Source organism: Lactuca sativa, chromosome 6 (assembly GCF_002870075.4).
Source record: "Lactuca sativa cultivar Salinas chromosome 6, Lsat_Salinas_v11, whole genome shotgun sequence".
In the NCBI taxonomy this organism is placed as follows: domain Eukaryota; kingdom Viridiplantae; phylum Streptophyta; class Magnoliopsida; order Asterales; family Asteraceae; genus Lactuca; species Lactuca sativa.
In genome coordinates, this window is record NC_056628.2 from 59,403,266 (window position 1) to 59,423,183 (window position 19,918).

The 19,918-nt window shown below is 34.2% G+C and overlaps 1 protein-coding gene and 1 non-coding gene across 4 annotated transcripts; one reads left to right on the plus strand and one right to left on the minus strand.

Moving 5' to 3' along the window:
• Positions 1–445: 445 nt before the first annotated feature.
• Positions 446–2,458, minus strand: LOC111896650 (splicing factor U2af small subunit B). Of its 3 annotated transcripts, XM_042895751.2 has the most exons (7): positions 2,129–2,458; positions 1,661–1,747; positions 1,496–1,577; positions 1,286–1,412; positions 887–1,193; positions 743–778; positions 446–670 (listed from the first exon to the last, which is right to left on the minus strand). In XM_042895751.2, exons 1-6 carry the CDS (start codon positions 2,363–2,365, stop codon positions 764–766), a joined length of 855 nt encoding a protein of 284 aa, XP_042751685.1. In that variant the 5' UTR covers positions 2,366–2,458; the 3' UTR covers positions 446–670; positions 743–763. The 3 variants fall into 3 exon arrangements, 2 of the variants coding, with proteins under 2 accessions (XP_042751685.1, XP_023748389.1); XR_002851989.1 differs by having other exon boundaries at positions 743–1,193; positions 2,129–2,457; XM_023892621.1 differs by lacking the exon at positions 743–778 and having other exon boundaries at positions 844–1,193; positions 2,129–2,457.
• A 107-nt stretch (positions 2,459–2,565) lies between these two features.
• TRNAL-UAA (transfer RNA leucine (anticodon UAA)) lies at positions 2,566–2,648 on the plus strand. Its single transcript has one exon. It is a non-coding gene; the product is annotated as a tRNA-Leu (tRNA).
• Positions 2,649–19,918: the final 17,270 nt, after the last annotated feature.

The following is a 19,918-nucleotide window of genomic DNA, read 5'->3' on the forward strand; positions in this document are numbered from 1 at the left end:
TTTTAAGTAAAACAGAAATTTTAAAAACATGTTTGGTTCGATTAGTTTTCTAAAATTTTCTAAGAAAATGAAAATTTTTAGTTTTCCAAATTATACGTAAATTAAAAAAAATGACTTTTACAGTTTTACAAGGTTTTCCAAATTTCTAAAATGAAAAATGAAAAGTCCACCCATTTCAAGAAAATAAAAATTCAACCCTATTTTTTAAAAATATTTTCATAAAAAATGAATACAGTTTAAGAGGAAGACATAAACTCATATAAAGATTAAAAGCCACTGAATTTCGTATCCAACAAAAGACTATCTGTGAGGTACCTTCAATGCGATATGTCAAAAACCCACTTTTATAACAAATATAAAATGATAATTTATTCTTTATCTCATTCAAACAAGTAAAAAAAAGACTTTACGCATAAAGCACTTGTTACAAACACAAACTTGCAAGTAACTAAAAATAATCTTTTCTCATAAAGCACTTGCTTTAGAAGAAATCATTAAACCTGCTTAATATCATAATACATTTGCATCAAACTACAAAAGATTCAATAACACCAAATAATACCAAATCACTGCTTTCAAATTGGGCAGAAATCTTCACCAACTTAACTAATACTCAATCATCCCTAACCTCATTACATGTAGATTGTAGACTCCATTCATATGCAAATCCCTGTAACAAAATTTAATAGTAAGAGATTTATTTCTTAGACACAAATCCCAAGAATATGTAAAAACAGATCACCTAAGCTTTGAAGAGTTCCTATCACACTGAACCTGACTGCAAAACCACAAGCATGTATGCATACAAAAATGAAAGTTAAAAAGATGAAAAAAAAAACTAACCAGAAAAACAAACAGAAGCAATTCAATGCTCATAATCATTGACCATGTTGACTTTTGCTGCTTCTTCCCTTTTCCTATTCCATTCCTCAATTTTTGCACGCCTTTCTTCACTACCTTCCCTAACAGGACTAAGCTGTCTCCTATGAAGAGGGCTTGTGCTTCTATGCCTTCTTGACCCTCTCTCATGGTAGTAATCCCTGTCTCTATCCCTGTCATCATATCTTCTGCTATGAGAATGACCAGAATGCCCTCGCTCTTCATAGCTTCGATGTCTGTATGGACTTCTACTCCTACTTCTGCTACGACTATGCCTTCTTCTATACCTACCAAACAGCTCTCTCCTCAATTCCCTAAAAAAAGCAAAATGTCGGAACTCAGATGAATGAAAGATTGTTTGAGAGAGAGGATGTGAAAGTATGAATCATATGATCATATGAATAACCTGCCAATTCTTTTTAGATGCATGAAGTTGCAGTATCCACCACGATTGCAGGTGTTTTCTTCATATTGTCTGCAAGTTGCTTCCCGGAAATCAGTCACAGGTGAGAAGTCAACAATGATTGGTCGACCTGAAGAGTGGTTTTAAGTCTTTTAGAGGTGTTTATATGAGATAAGAAGATTTTGATATGAGAAATGAAAAAGAAGAGCATACCTGCGTAGTATCTTCCAGTGAGATTCTTGAGTGCTTTTGCAGCGTATTCTTCTTCCCTAAACTGAACATATACATTTCCCACCTGATAAGAGAAAGGAATCAAAGGATTATTAGAAGATGTTTAAGGAGATGTAAGGTGTGTATTGGGTAGGGTGAGAGATTTACCATGTGGTCAGCAAGGTTGTCACAAACATTCAAGCTTTCGATTTCCCCATACTTGTTCAGCTCCTCGAAGAGATCTTCATAGAAATCCTGAAATAAGTTTAATTGATAACTCAATCATGTTGAAAACTAAAATAAACAGGCTAATTTGGCTATAGGAAGATCAACATCCTGCACATGAACATATGCACTGCAACAAACTCAAACCCTGCAACAGATCGACTTTTGATGTCTATAGGGTTACTTTCGAACTTCATAATTATTATTGATCTTAAAAGGCATGTAGCAAAACTTGCTAATCAGATTAAAATCGTTGGGAAATCAATTGAGCAACAATGCCCGAAATAAAATAATAGTACACCATGCAATTGGTAATATAATAACACGATGTGAGAATCCAGTAACAAATTTCAGATTAAATACAAAATGTTTCGATTGAAACAGATAAAAACGCGGGAAAAGTTAAAGTACCTCGAAGTGATCTTGGATTTTTCGAGGATCGATTGGATTTCCTTGAGCATCGACGCCAGGAGTGATCATATCAGGGCGCTGGTACATGTTAGACAGTAACAATGTAGGACTAATGCTAGGTTTTGTGTGGAGCCTGGAACATCGATCGCCATGCCTACAGGCTCCAATCTTGAAGTAAAATGGACAATTGACTCTGTCCTTCTCCGTCCCGAAGATCGACGCTAAATGCTCCGCCATGGATGAGCAAGTCAGGAACAGGATCTTCTTCGTTTCTCCTAGCTCACACTAGGGTTTCAGTTTTATGTGCAGAAAGAGGAGAGCCATGAGGATGGAGCAAAAGAGTATATAGACGTGACAAGATGACATTTGGAGTTCTGGATGCTTCTATTTTAACTTTTATAGAATTAATAGATTATGAAGAAGAAACTAGACAAGAAGGTGGTTTGCCCGAGTGGTTAAGGGGGAAGACTTAAGATCTTCTGCACATAAGTGCGCGTGGGTTCGAACCCCACAGCCACCAATATTTTTTGATGCCTGATTGTTTATATTTCTTCTATAAAATAACAATGAAAATGATGTATGTAAAAAATTGTATGTGATGGTTGAAAATGATATCGATTAACTTTGATATTTAAGAGTAATTTTTATTTTTACATAACTAATCCATGTGTTTTATCTTTGGATTTTGATGTCTCAATTTTTTTTCTTGTATAAAAAATATAACTCGATTCTAGCATTCTGCTATAAAATAACACTGAAAATGATGTATATAAAAAATTGTATGTGTATGAATGGTTGAAAAAGATGATGATATTGATTAACTTTGATATTTAAGAGTAATTTTTATTTCTACATAACTAATCCATGTGCTTTATCTTTGGATTTTGATGTCTGGATTTTTTTTCTTGTATAAAAAATGTAATTCGATTCTAGCATTCTGTATGTAAAAAATTGTATTTGAATGGTTGAAAAAGATGTATGTAAAAAATTATATTTGTTAGAATGGTTGAAAAAGATGATGACATTGATTAACTTAGGTATTTAACAACTTCACTTCGTGTACTCCTTTCTACAAAGCTCTAACTTTCTTATTTCTACATAACTAATCCATGTGTTTTATCTTTGAAATTTATAGGATCAAATGTTATCTGTTAAAATGAAGAGTAAAATAAGTGTTCATGAACCGTGTTTAAACAAAAACTTAAAGATATATCGGAAGGAAAGGTCTTTCAGTTCCAATATTTTTATATGTAAAACATTGTACTTGAACAAATGGTTGAAAAAGATGATGTCATTGATTAACTTTGGTACTTAACAACTTCACTTATTGTATTCCTTTCTACAAAGCTCAAACTTTCTTATTTGTGCATAACTAATCCATGTGCTTATCTTGGAATTTATAGGATCAAATAGTGTATACTATAAAAAAGAGTGAATTAAATGCTCGTAACTTGTGTTTAGAAGCTATAAATAAACAACAAGGACTTAAATATTTTTTTTGAATAATCATATTTATAAAGCACAACAACTAGCAAGAAGATAGAAAAAAACAAAATATAAAAAGTCATAAAGAAAAGGGATTGCAAAGACTTAAAGATATACCAAAAGAAAATGTAAAATTGGAGACAATTTACTAAAATATTACTCTACTAAATGAACGAAACGGTTGCAATTTGGATATTTTATAATCTTGAAAAGTACTCATATTAGTCTAACTTTACTGTTAACTAAAATGGCAAAGGACTTTACACCTATGTATACTACCATTATTTAAATTCAAAACATATATAGACAAATATCCAAAAAACATCGATGGGCCAATGTGCACATTCCGAAAAGGCAACGCACAACAAAAATTACCACCCAGATCCGGGATAGGAGGAAAAGTCGCCACCCCCACACAAATAACCCGGGGGGAGAAGGGAGCGATAGCAACAGTATTACCACGCCATATACATCAAGGATAGTCAGCATGAGCAACAAGCAAGATTGGATACCGCTAAGCCCGCCAACGTACTGCCGCGCGACGAAAGACCAGAACATGGACAAAAAAGGAAACAACGGGGCATAAGAGTGAAGTCCTGCATCTCGACCAAAAACGCAAAGGGGAAACCGATAAATCCGGAACAACAAGGATATGTAATTACCCCAGAAAGAAAGATGACGACATGAGGCCCACCACAATCATAAGGGCCCACAATTGTCAAAAGCTTCTTTCAGGACGACACCTAGTCGGGAACCCCGCAAAGAACAGGGGGAACATTGAATCACAAAGGAGCCAAAGGGTCATAATAACACAAACACACATGACGAACAAGACGAATTCATCCCTGGAGGATAACCAGGCAACCAGAGCCAGGGAGTGGAGAAAATTGAAGATCGTCCTCCGAAAGGTGGCCAAGCCAAAAGCAACAAATAATGGCCCGTGAGCGAGCACGAACACTGAAGAGCTCATGGACACAAGCCACCAATAGATACAAGCCAAGAAAGACCAAGAAGAAGAATGTGAGGTTCATATTATCCATGAAAATTGCACATTCTCTTTATATTTTGTTGGTGGAGCCCGTGTGGTTAACCGACACATCAATCTAGAGTATATATGAGAATGATATGGAACTCGCGAATCTCAAGCATAACTTGAGTCGGGGACCATGTGATTTTGCATGGTTAATTCACAATCTATTTAATGTGAATCTTATGTTATCCATAAAAGTTGCACATTTCCTTTATAACTTGTTGTTGGAGCTCGAGTGGTTAACTGCACGTCAATTTGAGAGTATACGTAGAGAATGATGTGGAACTCGCGAATCTCAAGCGTATTGAGTCGGGGACCATGTGATTTTGTATGGATGATTCACCTTATGTTCAATGATCCGCGACGACCCCGTCATTTAATCTGAGATGAACATAATCGGAGATTAACATGTCATTGATAGTCAATGAATCTCAAAGATCTAGGAATATCGTGGTGATCGAAATTGGAGAAGGGCTTTGCCTACCTAAATAACTTTATGGTGTGTTTAGGACATCCCTTTACACATCATGAAGCCAATATATGGATCCTAGCCTTTTAAAATATTTTTATTTAGGGTGATTATTTTTCTAAGGATAAGTAAAACAAACTATAACGGGAATTGATACTGAATGATGTCTATAACATTATCCACTAAAATCTACTGCTATAAAACCTTTGAAAGGATTACCTATTAGGATGATCAATATTTTCTAAATTCGTATTTTGGTAATATTTCTCATAAACGAAAGGAAAGATCATGCATTTGATAAAGGTCTTCATAGGTTACTCCAAATATTGCATTCTAAACTGTTAGATAGAGCAATTATCAAATGTACGTTGTTAATTGACATACTGAAGTAAAATGGAATTCCCTTGAGTTAGGAGTTGACTAGGGTTAGTCAACTAGTTGACATGTATATATAATCAGATCACTCTGATTTTGATATGAACAACTTGGAATGTCCATGAAAGATTTGTGTAGCATGTTGAGGTTTCCTTTTGGAAATAACATGGCCAATCATAGAAACTCAAACTTCAAAACATTCCTATATTTTTTTCTATCATGAATAGAAGTGTCAAGAAGAAGAAAGCCAATTGTCCATGGTTTAAGAGGCGCCTAATCTAGGCCCAAGTGCCAAGGACAAAGGAAGGCTTATTTTGAGACATGTTCTGATATTTATTTATTTCCATAACAAGAAAGGACTAAGAAAGCATACATGCCCGAAACATATATTTGATGTGAAAGGACTAAAACGTGAAGTTTGATCATGGATCACAAGCCCTTGCTAATTTCCATAGAATCAAAAGATAACTAGTTCTCCCATGTTTAGTGTTCAATCAAATATATGGATTCATAATGCCATCAGAACATTACTTCTTAGCCTTGAGTATTTCACTAAGGATTAAGTACTGACATTTGCAAGAATGTGTAATGACTAAAATGAAGTAATGAGACTGAAACATGGAGAAGATAATTTGATCATGAATGCCAAGCCCTTGCTACTATTCATAGAATCAAAAGACAAATCTTTTCCTAAATGTTTAGTCTATGGTATTATAATTGAAATTGTTTATACTATGATTCATGAGATAGTTCTGACTTATTTAAATGTAGAACATTCTAACATGTTAAAAGAAATTCATGAAATCTATGAAACTAGTATAGTAGCAATATTTCAAAGTTGATTCGAATATTTGAATAAGGTGTATTATTGTGAATATCTGTTAAAATTAGTTTAACTAATGGATCGTTCAGATTGACCATAATACGTACTAATTCAAATACATCTAAAAGGTTTGGGTGAAATGTATTTGTGGCATCATAGTCTTGGATACATAAATGAGAAATGCATACCAATTATCCAGTTGGATCGTATTTTGGATATCATTTGACCTCCAGTCTCATGATATATGTGAATCTTGTTTATCAAGATAGATGATGAATACATCACTGAATGATGAGAATATCTATTGGAATTAGTTTGCACTAATGGACCGTTCAAATTAAACACGATACATGGTAATACAAACTTCGTATGAATGTGAGTGTGGAACCTTTAAGGTGTTTAGAGCTCTCATAAATCGAAGTTAAGAATCAATTGGGCAACAGGATGAGACACTCATATTGAGCATCTTAACAAAAACTTTATCGATCATTTGAGGAATTGTGAAAGAGTTTCATGATCTATCTCCACTGTAACATCCCAAGATTTGTCATTTATAGTCCCTGGGGATGGAAGGGTAAGCCGTGAAAAGCCTAAGGGCTAAATTGCAATTTTAGGATCAGGAGGAGTACACTGCGCGTACATAAGGGTTCGTTGGGCATACTAGGCGTGCCTTAGTATGCTGGCGTACTCATGATAAAAGGAAACCCTAATATTTAGGGTTTGGGGACTATATAAGCAACATTATGAGCACAAAACCTTCCCTTACCCCAACCTCCACTTCTTAGAGTCATTTCCCCCAAACCCTAGCCATTTCCTTAAGTGTTTGAGCTTATTGAGTGTTTCTTGAGTGTTTTAAGAAGAAGGTGTTGCATCAAGGAGTTAGAGAAGAAGATCAAGCTTGTAGATCTGAAGTTGGTTTGTGCCCTAGAAGCTCCAGAAGGTAAAAAGCTTCAAACTTTATGCATATATGTATAGATCTTGCCATTTTTGCTTTAAAGAACCATTTCTTGTCCCAAAAAGTCCCAAGATGGTGCATGATATGATTGGGACGAAAAGACTTGTCCTTTCAGACTCTTGAAGGGTTTTGAGTGATAAAAATGAGGTCCCAATGGCTTAAGATGTCCCATGCATGGAGTGGGAAGGTCTTAATGGATTAATACCAAGTATTAAGAGCTTTCTGGATGTCCAAAGTGATAAAGTTCGTGACTTTATGGGTCCTAGGCACATTTGGTCACTGGATCTGAAGTTTGGGCTTAAGTGCTTAAGCCATTAAGCACTTATTCAGATTTTGGCAAACCTATAAGTACGCCCAACGTAAATCCAATACGCCCAGCGTACTAGGTTAACCACCCCGATGGTGGTCAACATTAGGATGAGTACGCCCCGCGTACCAGAGGAGTACGCCCGACATACGTCCTGAGTTGGGCCTTTGGCAATTGGGCTGTTTATGGACTAGTTGGATTTGGGCCATTGCTGGACTTTATGAATATTATGTTTTAGGACAAGTTATGATAATGGATCTTGGAATTAGGCCCAATTATGAAGTAAGGACCGATTTGGTAAATTGGGCCAATAATGGGCTTTGCATAAGGACTTTCAAGGTTATGGAATTGGCATTGGGCCTTGGCCCAATAAAGAGAATGGACATGATGGATTGTGTGGACCCCTTAGTCAAGATTGTTATGTTGTGTAATGACTTGGTATTTATTATATGATAGTTCGGGATTTTTGGTGAGACAACGATCAGAGGTTTTCGGTACTTCGGCACTACTTGCGAGGTGAGTTATCCTCACTATATCAACAGGCTTTAAGGCACCAAGGCCGACCCTTTATCGGATTTGTATCCGGGTATTCACTTGACATGTTTATTGATCTGCTAGATTTGCATCTTGGTAGTTAGGATGGTATTATGTTAGTGACCTGGTTAGCTATCAGGAAGCTATTGTAGGCCCTAAAGGCTACAACATGGAAGGAGGATATGGAGAGTGAGATTCAGTCCATGTATGTGAAAACTTGGTATATCAAGCACCTGGCCTTAACCATTAGGTATAAGTGGATCTTCAATGTGACAACCCGAAATTTCTATCTTACATTCTTCATTTTTATCAAAGTTAGCTTCGTTTTGCTATTTTATAATGAAGTTTTGGGTCTAAAAGAGTGCTTAAAGCTTAGTATAATTGAGATACGTGTCGGAGGATGGGTTAGATTGGGTGTAGCATCGAAAAACGGGCCAAACACACCAAACCAGGTGTGTGCGGCCGCATACTAGAGTGTGCGGCCAGCCAGCCGCACACAGGCCAACCGCACACCCCTCCAGCCACACTCATCCTCATATATATACTATCCTTGGTCATTTTGATCATTTCTTACACTTCTACAAAGCAAGGACCCGAAAATCCCCTCTAGTATCATCCAGAAAGGTAACATCTTTCACCAAGAACACCAAGAACACGAAGAACACCATGTGTTCTGGTAGCACATGCCTTCTGGCCGCACACACGTGCTGGCCGCACACCTGGCCGCACACACACATATAGTGTGTATTTTGGCCATACACTCTCTTGTATAGCCTTATAACCCTTCGTACAATCATATATGGTTGTAACACTTCAATATAAGTGTTTACTAGTCCCCAAGTTGGTCCCAATTCAATAATTAGTTGTTCATAACACTAATTATATTCATATATGTATCAATATATGCTAAATAGGATTCACGTGTGTACTCAAGTCACCACTTGGCACTTAGCAACCGATCCAACATTTTCATCAGAACCACTCACTACAGGTGAGTTCATACCCCTAAATTAACCTTTGAAATGTTTTTAAATGCTCTTATGGGGGGGGGGGGGGAAATACAAGTTGAACAATTATAGTTATTATATCAATCACATGTGATTAATGACTACCAAGCAAATGGATTTCTTACTTTCCAAACTATTTATCAAACTGTTTTACCTCAAACTGTCTTACAAACTCCTTTAATTGTCAAATACTTTTACTTAAACTCTTTTAAACTTATATTATGTGTATCTGTATAGATATAGTTATATAAGTAGGATTGAAAGGACTTAGGACTGCTAGTCTACCCTGCTTCCTGTTCTTGTTTGATTGTGGTCTTAGGGTATCAAGGTTAGTTGTCCGAAGGTCGTTTGAATCCTAGTTATATATTATGTATATGTATATAGATATAAAAGGTTATTTCTTTCATTCAATTCCATGCCTTTGGGTAGCAAGGGTATACAAACATGTTCATACATTACTAGTAAGCTACCATAAGGGTAGTTTAGGAAGATACTATTACTAGAACAATGAAACATACAATGAGTCAGTTCATACATGAGTCAATACATACTATGATGAGAATCAAACATGAAACAGAGTGATGAGAAACAAACAATAGACATTATGATGAGAAACAAACATACAGGCTAGACAGAGAAAGAACACACAATATAGCTAGCACACAAATCACGTTGCATATACATTAACCACATTTATGTGAGCCATTAAGCAAGGCATGGCACTACCTGCCATGACTGTTTTTGTATCAGAATCTCCTTTATTAGGGAGCGTATTAAGTTTGCGTATAAATCTATATTGGATTGACTATCCTACACCTTGCTGCTCGCTACAGTGGGACTTGCAAGTCTACGGGTGCCAAACGTCATTTTTACGGCATCTTACATTGTCGTTTTTCAACTAAGTCAGTAGCAAGATACAGGCCGATCACATGTTACCTTAAAATTTACATTTGGTTTAAGGTAGTTAGTACAACAGTAGTTACTAATTACTACATTACAGTACTATAACATTTTCCCTTTACTTTTTACTTTGTGATATTCACACAATAAACAATAATGTAAAAACTATATTTTTTGTTAATGATAGTCGGATTTGGGAAAATACACACTTTTACAAGAGACACACACATAAATACTAGATGCCTTGGTAGAAGGTTACTTTTAGTAGAAAACATAGGGTTTTCTAGGAGAGTTTAATCAAATACAAAACTTTTACAAACATACACAATACATCTTACAAAACATCTTACAAATGCTTTCATACAACACAGACACTAATATACTTATGAACTCACCAGCTCTAAAGCTGATAAACTCTTTCAAAATAACTTGTATTCTCAGGTCACCAGTAGACAAGTACCGGTGCCAGGTTTTTGAGAAGACGGAGCTCGTTCAAGACTCCTCTTTTTATTTTTGAAGTATATTTTTGGTGTCTATATAACTTGACAGAACACTCTTGTATGAAATTATATTATTAATGCAATGGATGATGTTGTTGCTTGTTTACTACTTTGCATTGTTGTGATATTGTACATGACGTCCTCCACCCCAGAACGTTTCCTCCGTTAATCGGTTTTGGGGGTGTGACATTCAAGAAGAGAGAAGCATGGATATAAACAGACACATAATCAAACCAAGATAGATTGCGAAGGATGTGTAAGCTTGATAAGTTAATTTATGGACCAAAATAAGCATCTCGCAAGTGGAATCATTATTTCAATGAGAAAGTTTAAAGAGTTTGAATTTCGAGAAATAAAGATGAGCCATACATATGTCAAAGCTAGTAGGAGTAATTGGAATTTTTGTTTCAATGAGAAAGTTCAAGGAGTTTGAATTTCGAGAAATATAGATAAACTATATATATGTCAATGCTAGTGGGAGCATTGTAGTCACCCTTGTATTGTACATAGATAATGTATGATTTATAGAAAAGTATATTCTAACTTAGCAAGTGTAAAAAAACTTGGCTTGGTATGATAATTGTTTTGCTATGATATACATAGAAGATACATAACACATACATAATAAGGATCTATAGATATAGATCAAAGTGATTCATTTATTAAGCCAAAGTACACATAATATTTAGGAAACTCAACATGTAGAACTTGGAAAGGTTTATGCATAATGAAATATGGCATGACATTGAGCGATGTTAATGTGCTAGTTCTACTAGAGGTTGTGAGTCGTGTCGCACATGCTTCTGCTATGGGATCGATCATATATGCCATGACATGTACAAGATCTGATGACTCATATGCTTTGAGTATGACATGTTGGATTAGATCAATTTGGTAAGAATCAATGAATAAAAATCAAGAACATTCTTAAGTGTCCTAGGAGGATAAATGAAAGGATCTTGATAGTATAGAAGAGATCATTGTAAAAGTCACATTGATTCTACGTTCCATACTGATAAAGACATTTCCGTTCGCAGTCAGAATTCATGCTTTTACTGAATGGTGAAGTATTAGCTTGGACGAGTACAAAGTAATACACCACAGTTGATTTAATATACTTAGAGTATATTGCAGTTTGTTTAATTGCAAAGAAAACAATATGACTAAAATAGATTCTTTAATGACATCTTTGTTGAAATTCAATCATTGATGGTGCTTTTGGAGGCTCTTTGTGACTTTAAGGGGGAACTTACCTCGAGTATGGATCCCAAGTTACACAAGCTCACATGATACATGATACATACTCAGTAAGTACCAACACATTTTATAGTGAGTTAAATGTAAAAACATCATAATCAATAAGTCATATCGAAAGATAATCTTATCGATCCATTCCATAAGCCAATGTCACTGACCGAGTCTGACAGTCAGACAAAGTCAAGAGGCAATAGATTTGCAAATGAATTGGCTTGAACATTCTTATTTTAGTTTGTTTTAAACCTGAGAACTTAAATGTGACAACCCGAAGTTTCTATCTTGTAAAGCCAATCAATTTAATCAAGAGTTAGACTTATATATGTTACCTTTTAGCCTTGCTAAGGGTTATTCTAGGAGTTTTTAAGCCTTGTACACTTAGGACTTAATGCTGCAAATTGTGAATAAGGAATCTATGATTTTCTATTTGAGCCAAGATCATCCATCAAGGGATGTCTACGGCCCAAGGTAGGTTTACGGTCGTAAACCCAAGCTTGGTCGTAAACCCCTTCCTACTTGTATAGATTTCCTTCATTATTCTTCATTTCTCACATCTTCAAGTCAAGAACTCTCATTTCTCTCTCAAGTATCATCAAGGGTATCCTACTTGATCTTCAAAAGTTTAAGTGATTCTTCCTTTATTACTTGATATCCTTCTTATACAAGTGAAACCCTTTGATTTCATCCATGAATTCAACTCTTTTGGGTTTAGATCTTCAAATCTTCATTCTTTTCACTAAGAACACCAAGAACACACACTTGTTCTTGGGGCCGTGAACAACTTCAATACTTCCATTACGTAAGTATATCTTCCATATACTTGTTATCCATTAGAAGCTCTTGAATCCCCATGAAACAAACACCTTTTAAAGCACGATCTTCAAGAGTTCACGGTCGTGAACCCTTCATGTGGCCGTGAATCCTTCAAGTGATCGTGATAGGGCCGTAAACCCTTCATAGGATCAAGCCTAGGGTCGTAGACACTTCATGTATGGCCGTAAACACTTATAGTGTGGTCATGAACACCCTTTCATACAATCACACGTGATTGTAACACTTCATTTCAAGTGTTTCCTAGTCCCTAAGATTGTTCTCTTGCATGATTAGTTGTTATATACACTAATTATATACATATATGTGTCATTATATGCTTAATAGGATCCGTTTGTGCTCGAGATTTCACTTGGCATACTTAGCATCCTATATCGACCTTTCATTCGAATCACTCATTTCAGGTGAGTTCACACCCATAAACTTAACTTTTAAATGATTTTAAATGCTTTTATGGGGGAATACAAGTAGAAAATAATATAGTTATAGTATCAATCACATGTGATTGATAACTATCAAACAAAAAGGATTTCTTCGACTTCAAAACTGTGTTATCAAACAAACTGTTTCAAATCATTTTATATATCAATAACCATTCAAATGGTTAAAAATCTTTATTGTTTTTCAAAACTCTTTTAAAACTTATCATGTCTATATAGATATAGTTATATAAATAAGGTTGAAAGGGCTTAGGACTGATAACTCGCCTTATTTCATGTTCCTTGTTTGGTTGTGGACTTAGGGTATCGGTTGTTTGTCCGAGTGTTGTTTAAATCTTAGTTATATATTATGTATATGTATGTAGATATAAAAGTTTTTTCAATCAGTTCAATACCTTTGGGTAACAAAGGTGTACAAACATGACCAATCATTTAACTACAAACTATAATAGGTATAGTTTAGAGGATTACTACTTACAATTTCTAGAACAATGAAACTTACAAGAGTCAGTTCATACATGAGTCGGTTCAAACACACTAATACTAGAACAAGAAGGAACATAATATACACTAGAACAGAAGGAACATAATATATACTAGAACAGAAGGAACATACTACACTAATACAAGAACAAGATAACATTAATGTGAGCCACTACTTCATGACATGGTATTTTACTGTTGTGTCACGTTTTGTAACTAGAGTCGCTTGGAGGGAGAGCGTGAGTTTGTGTATAGATCTATACGGGATTGACCATCCTACACCTTGGTGCTAGCTACAGTGGGACCTTCAGGTCTACGGGTGAAAATGTCATACCATTTTGATGTCTTTGGAACGTAGTGTTTATACTAGTCAATCAAGCATGGTTATAACCTCATCACATTTTACCTTAATTAAACAATTGGTTTTAAGGTAGTTAATACTTCAGTAGTTACTATATAAAATACTATTGTGCATCTTTATGTTCCCATTACATTCATATAATGATCTTATCACATAAAAGGTAATGTAAACTATTTTCTGGTAATGATAGTCATATACTTGGGAAAACATCCACTTTTACAAAAGAACAGACATATAAAAAAGTTGGGTGTTGGTAGGAGACTACTTTCCATTTTAGTAGAAAATATATGATTTTCTAGGAGGTATACAAACATTTACATCAAACACTTATAAACATTTACATCAAACACTTACAAACATCTACATCAAACACTTACAAACATTTTCATCAAACTAATGCAAACTTTTGACACTAAAATACATATGAACTCACCAGCTTAAATGCTGATCTACTCTTTCAAAATAACTTGTATTCTCAGGTCACCAGTAGACAGGTACAGATGGCCAGGTTTTGAGAAGACGAACTAATTTCAAGACTCGTCTTTTTATTTTGATATATATATATATATATATATATATATATATATATATATATATATATATATATTTGGTGTCTTACAAATACATTCAGAACACACATGTATAACTTATACTATTAATGCAATGGATGATGTTGTTGCTTGTTTTACTATTGTGTATTGTTATAATATTGAACATGACGTCCTCCGCCCCCGAACGTTTCCGCCGTTCTAGTTTGGAGGTGTGCCATTAAAGCAGTATACGTGTTAATCCGATTTGGCTATTATCAAGTGGAGATCTTAATATATGATGTAGTTCATTCAGTTCAATTAACTTGTCATTGTGTTCTCCTTTTGCATGTTTGGACCCCACTTCCCGAGTATTAATTTAATCAAACGTCCACAATCGGTGTTACTCTTGGAAGTAACTAGTGATTTAAGATTGTCATGAGTATTAGTGGATTGTCCATAGTGACTGGACATACCATAGAGATTGCACTCACACTCATGAGTACTTAATATAGATTTAAGTATTTGACCAACCCACGCTTAAAGATTACTTCATGGATTCAATCACGAGTAATTCTAAGATGATAATATCTTTTATTCTTCAAACCTAAATACATGTGGGGTTTTGCTCTATGATTCTGTTATGCATTGGTCTACTCCAACACTATTTGTAACTCGTAGTTATAAAGGGTATGTCCATGTGTGACATGATGAAATAGAAAAAAATTATGTAGTCGAAGTTTATTTGTTCCTTCTACCTTAACATGTGAAGCAATATCTATGGGCACCTCGATGATTTGGTGCTGACATCTAAAGTGCTTGGTTGAGCCCTTATTGAAATTGATGTGTTCAATTTAGTAGTCAGATGCAGTTGTCACAAATCTATATCGAGAAACATAATCTTGAATTTTGAGATTAACCATTATCCATGTCTCGAATTCATACAAATATCATAGAACGAAGGGATAGTTAATCACTTATCTAAGGGCTGAATCTTGATTAGATCAAGAGTTTGGTAGTTGCATTGGATGGCTAACTCTCTGTTGATTATTGGATAAATATTGGTCCTCGTATAGTTGATGACTTGTTCAAGTGGGAGACTGTTGGAAGAGTGTCCAAGGTCATTAACTATTGGTAATATTTCTAACAATAACATAGTCCTTTTGGGTTGCCCTCAAGACCGAAATTGGGTATAATAAATAAAGGACCTGTTTGAATGTGCAAATGCTAAAGAGTCCACCTGTTTCCATGTGTAAATGCTAAAGAGTCCACCTGTTTCTATTGTGTTGAATCAAGAAAGTGACCCTCTTAAACTAATCAATCTGAATTCGACTCCTCTACCGCAATAGATCTTCTCCCTAGAATCACCTTCATCCTACAACATCTTTTGCTACCACAACCTCTTTTGAAGATGTCATCTGCAACCTTCTCATCTGAAATGAAGACTTAGTTACATTATCTGACTTGTTATTTTATAATGTATTATCCAGTGAGCTTTTCATAGTCACTATAACTCAGAAGTTTATTAGTTGTTTATTCGCAATGTAACTTTTTGAGACTCTATAAATAGAGTTCTCACCTTCATGAATTAATACATCTCTATCTCTGAATTTCTCTACCTCTTAATCCTTATCTCTTACTATCTAAGATCATTCTAAACTCACTCAAATATTAAGAGCAACTCTCATATCTCCTTCGGAGCAAGTCTTTAAGACTTCTTTTACTTTAAGCTGATCTCATGAACTAACTCGGTTTGAATACAAACCTAGTTAAGAATCAACTTAGTGTTTACTTGATATATAACTTGTTGTCATTTACATTTCCTTCATTTTCTACACTTACATTCCCACATCTAACTATCTAACAACTCTAACTTATTATTATTGTTTAGCTTTATGATCCTTTGAGATTAACTTATTTCCGCAAAATATAACTTGTACTAACTTTTGTTCAAGTGTTTCTCAAAAGTTTTTCTCTCAACATATTGTCAATCGAAGGGGCATTGGAAGCGAAGCTGTCCTGACTACCTGAGAGATCTAAGAGACGGTAAAGTCAAATTGTATGGCTCTACTTCATGCACATTCATTATCTAACTCTATTAAGTTCCTATTTATAGATTCTTAATACATGACGTGATAAGATTGCATTTTGATGTTCAGAGCCCAACTCGACAAGTTGACTCGTTAGTTACCCAAAAATTCGATTTTCAGATCAAATTTTGATTTAGATGATTACCATAATTCGTTTTTATTGCATAAAATCGATTTTTCTGATTAGTATTATCATATCCTTATCTTAACTATATTATAAAGCATATTGATTTTTTTTTTGAAATTTAAGAGGTACATGCTTGAAAACATAATGTACAAATTTATTATGCATAAACAACTCATCTTTCTATGAACAAGAAGTAATTATGGTAAAAAATAATCACCGAAAATATTTAAGGAAGGAAATATCAATTAACTTTTGTTTATATTTTACTGTGGATAGAAGATTATACTAAAAAGTAAAAAGATATGACATATGTTATCGTTTCACATTACTATCACTTCATTTAGCAGAGTTCACGATTCCACTTTTTTTTTTTTTAATTTAATTTTATTTTTTAACTTATTTCAGCTTCGGTTTTAATTTTTTTGTTTATTTTTCTTTCTTTATTCATGCTTCATATTGATACTTTACAGGTAGGAATTTTATGGATTTCTAAGGATGTTTTTGGTTTTAGTGCTGAGATTATCACATAATGGCGAGCCTTTATATCCCTGATTTTCTATTGATTGTTTCCATCATGACTACGCATTTTTTTTATTCATGATTATCTATGTATATGGTAAAGTTTTGACATGAAAAAAATTATGTATTTATATTCTTTATTTTCTTTATATTTGTGTATATGTTAACTTTTTATATGGCAGGCGTATTCTCTTATCTTGAGTGAATTTTATGGAAAGCTTGAAGTGGATTTTTAGTAAACTGCATGAGGACTGAAACAATGGATATTATATATTATCTTCTCTGAAGTATTACTAGAGAGCTATTATTAAGTGCCGTTCATCCATCCAACTTTTTGATGGGTTGGTCGGTTCAAGCTCCTTAAAAACAAGGATCTATGTCAATGAATATTTTCTCGCTTTGATCTCTTTTTCTTCATAAAACATGATTATTCTTCGTTGTTACATTTTAGTCTATGTATTATTTAGAAATCTTATTTTTTCAGGTTGAAAATCAGTTTATGAACCATCTCGAGTAGCTTCTTCCTCTAGATAAGAAATTTACTTAGGACCAGTAAGTTAAGTAGTACACAACAAAACAAGATGAATTATGATTAGTGTGTAATCGACTAATGTTTATTGGACAAAATTGCATTTTCTTCTGTTTTGTCCATTTCTTTCTATATTTCATCCTTCCATGAGATATGATTTCTCTCATCATATTTATTATTGAAAATAGTCCAAGATAATTAGTCATAGATGAAACCTTCAAAACATTATCTGAAAAAAGCTTCAATTTTTTTTTTTAAATTTTATAATTAATTTCTAATCATCTTCTAAGGACTTAACGTAGAGAAACGATTTATATTATCTTAACTTAGGCATGATGTTTGTCCAAAGGCCGGGCATGAAATATTTCTGACATAATAGTCAGAAAATTTGTAGCCATTGAAATAGTCAAACAACATTTTTTGAAAAAAAAAACCATTCGTTAAAACAATAATCATTTTCGCCGCCGCTTTGCGCGGGTTCACACCTAGTCTAAATTAAAGGATTTGGTTAATTTTGGACAATATAAGATTATTTTGATTCAAAGATTTAACCTATATTTTGAAAAGTTTCAAATTGCACCCTTTTGGTTTTGTAATTTAAATTTGATTAAAAGTTTTGATTTTAAAATCTTAAATTTAGAACCTTAGTATTTTTAAATAGTTTAAAAATACACTCTCATGGGTTTATTAATAATTTAATTAAAAGATTAATTAAAAGACAATTAATAATTCCTTGACATGGTTTAAAATTAATTAAATTAAAAGCTTACTTTATTAAAAGATTCAACCACTTGATATTTTAAAAGTTTCCAACTTTATGACCTTAGACGTCCAAAAGTTCTTAACAAAAGATCTTATTCCATTAAGACCTTTCTACCAAATGCACAAGACACTTCTAGCCATTGAGACTTCATTTTTACGATTAAGGACCACTCAAAGGGTCTGAAAGGACAGCTTAAATCATCATGAACATGCCATGTTCAAAATGGAACATTTGGGACCAAGAAAGAAGCAAATAAGAACTCAACAAGATATCTAGCAAAACAATCATAAAGGTTGGAGCTTTATACCTTTGGATGATGAAGAAGGAAGCCAAAACTCCAGATCAAAGCCTTCCTTCACGTTCCCAAGCTTCTTGATGTACTTCTTTTGACTCTAACACACCAAAAACACAATTTAAGGCTCTCTCTCTCTCTCTCTCTCCCTCTCTCTCTCTCTCTCTTAAGGAGGCTAGGGTTTTGTAAGAACAAATAAGGGACTTGGAGGCTAGAAGGATAAGGGCACTTGGTCCATAATGATGGTTAAATACTCCTCAAACCCTAAAATTTAGGGTTTCACTTGGACATTAGTACGCTCAGCGTATATATGTGTACTTCCAGCGTACTAGGGCGCGCCCTAATACGCTTAGCGTACCCACATGTACGTGCATCATACATCTCATGCCCTCTAAATTACCAAAATGCCACTAGGGCTAACTTCAAATAACTCCAAGGGCCAAAATGTCACCAATGAAATATCAAGGAAAGGATTCGAAAATACATGAAATCTGGGATGTTACAGCTACACTTTTTTTTTTTTATATCAAGTGTTACTTATATTTATAGCCATAATTATTATTTGATCAATCTATAAATAAGATTTATCATTGATTCTAAGTCATTATACTAATTGATTTACTTATAGAAGTGATGTCTAGTTGGATTTAGTGAGGTGTTTAAAGTGAGATTTCCAAATAGTATACTCTCTATACCAAACAGACCCTACCTCCGATATAATCCTACCTGGTTATTCGTTACTTGATAGATCTTGATGTAGACATTGAGATTAGTGAGGAATCTAGACTATTATTAGTCACCAGGAATATTAGACTAAAACTCGGTATTAATTATACTTGGGTCACGTCAAAAGGAAAGCTAAGGTGTTAGGCGAAGCTCTGCCCAAATCACTAGTCAATCCACCTAAGACAAGTGAGTGCATAGTTACTTTCATCTTATACATAGATATGAAGTATTGAGATAATTGAATGCTATATGTACTTATGTGCAAAGATGTTATGTGTTAGATGAAACAATATAAAGATAAAATTATATGATTTATATAGTATATGTATTTTTATGAATATAATATATTGGGTAATGAAAGGTAAAAATGATAAGACGCCATAGTACGATGAAAGATGAAAATGATGATAGGATATCACGACTTTAATATTACTATTGTACTAACGATGTAAGAACTAGTAAT

Bases quoted from the DNA above. Each gene is read 5' to 3' on its own strand.
- LOC111896650 (XM_023892621.1), bottom strand. From the start codon at position 2,365: ATGGCGGAGCATTTAGCGTCGATCTTCGGGACGGAGAAGGACAGAGTC. The intron at 1,748-2,128 runs GTACTTTAACTT...AACTTATTTCAG, and splicing joins AAATCCAAGATCACTTCGAG to GATTTCTATGAAGATCTCTT. The intron at 1,413-1,495 runs GTATGCTCTTCT...ACCACTCTTCAG, and splicing joins CACTGGAAGATACTACGCAG to GTCGACCAATCATTGTTGAC.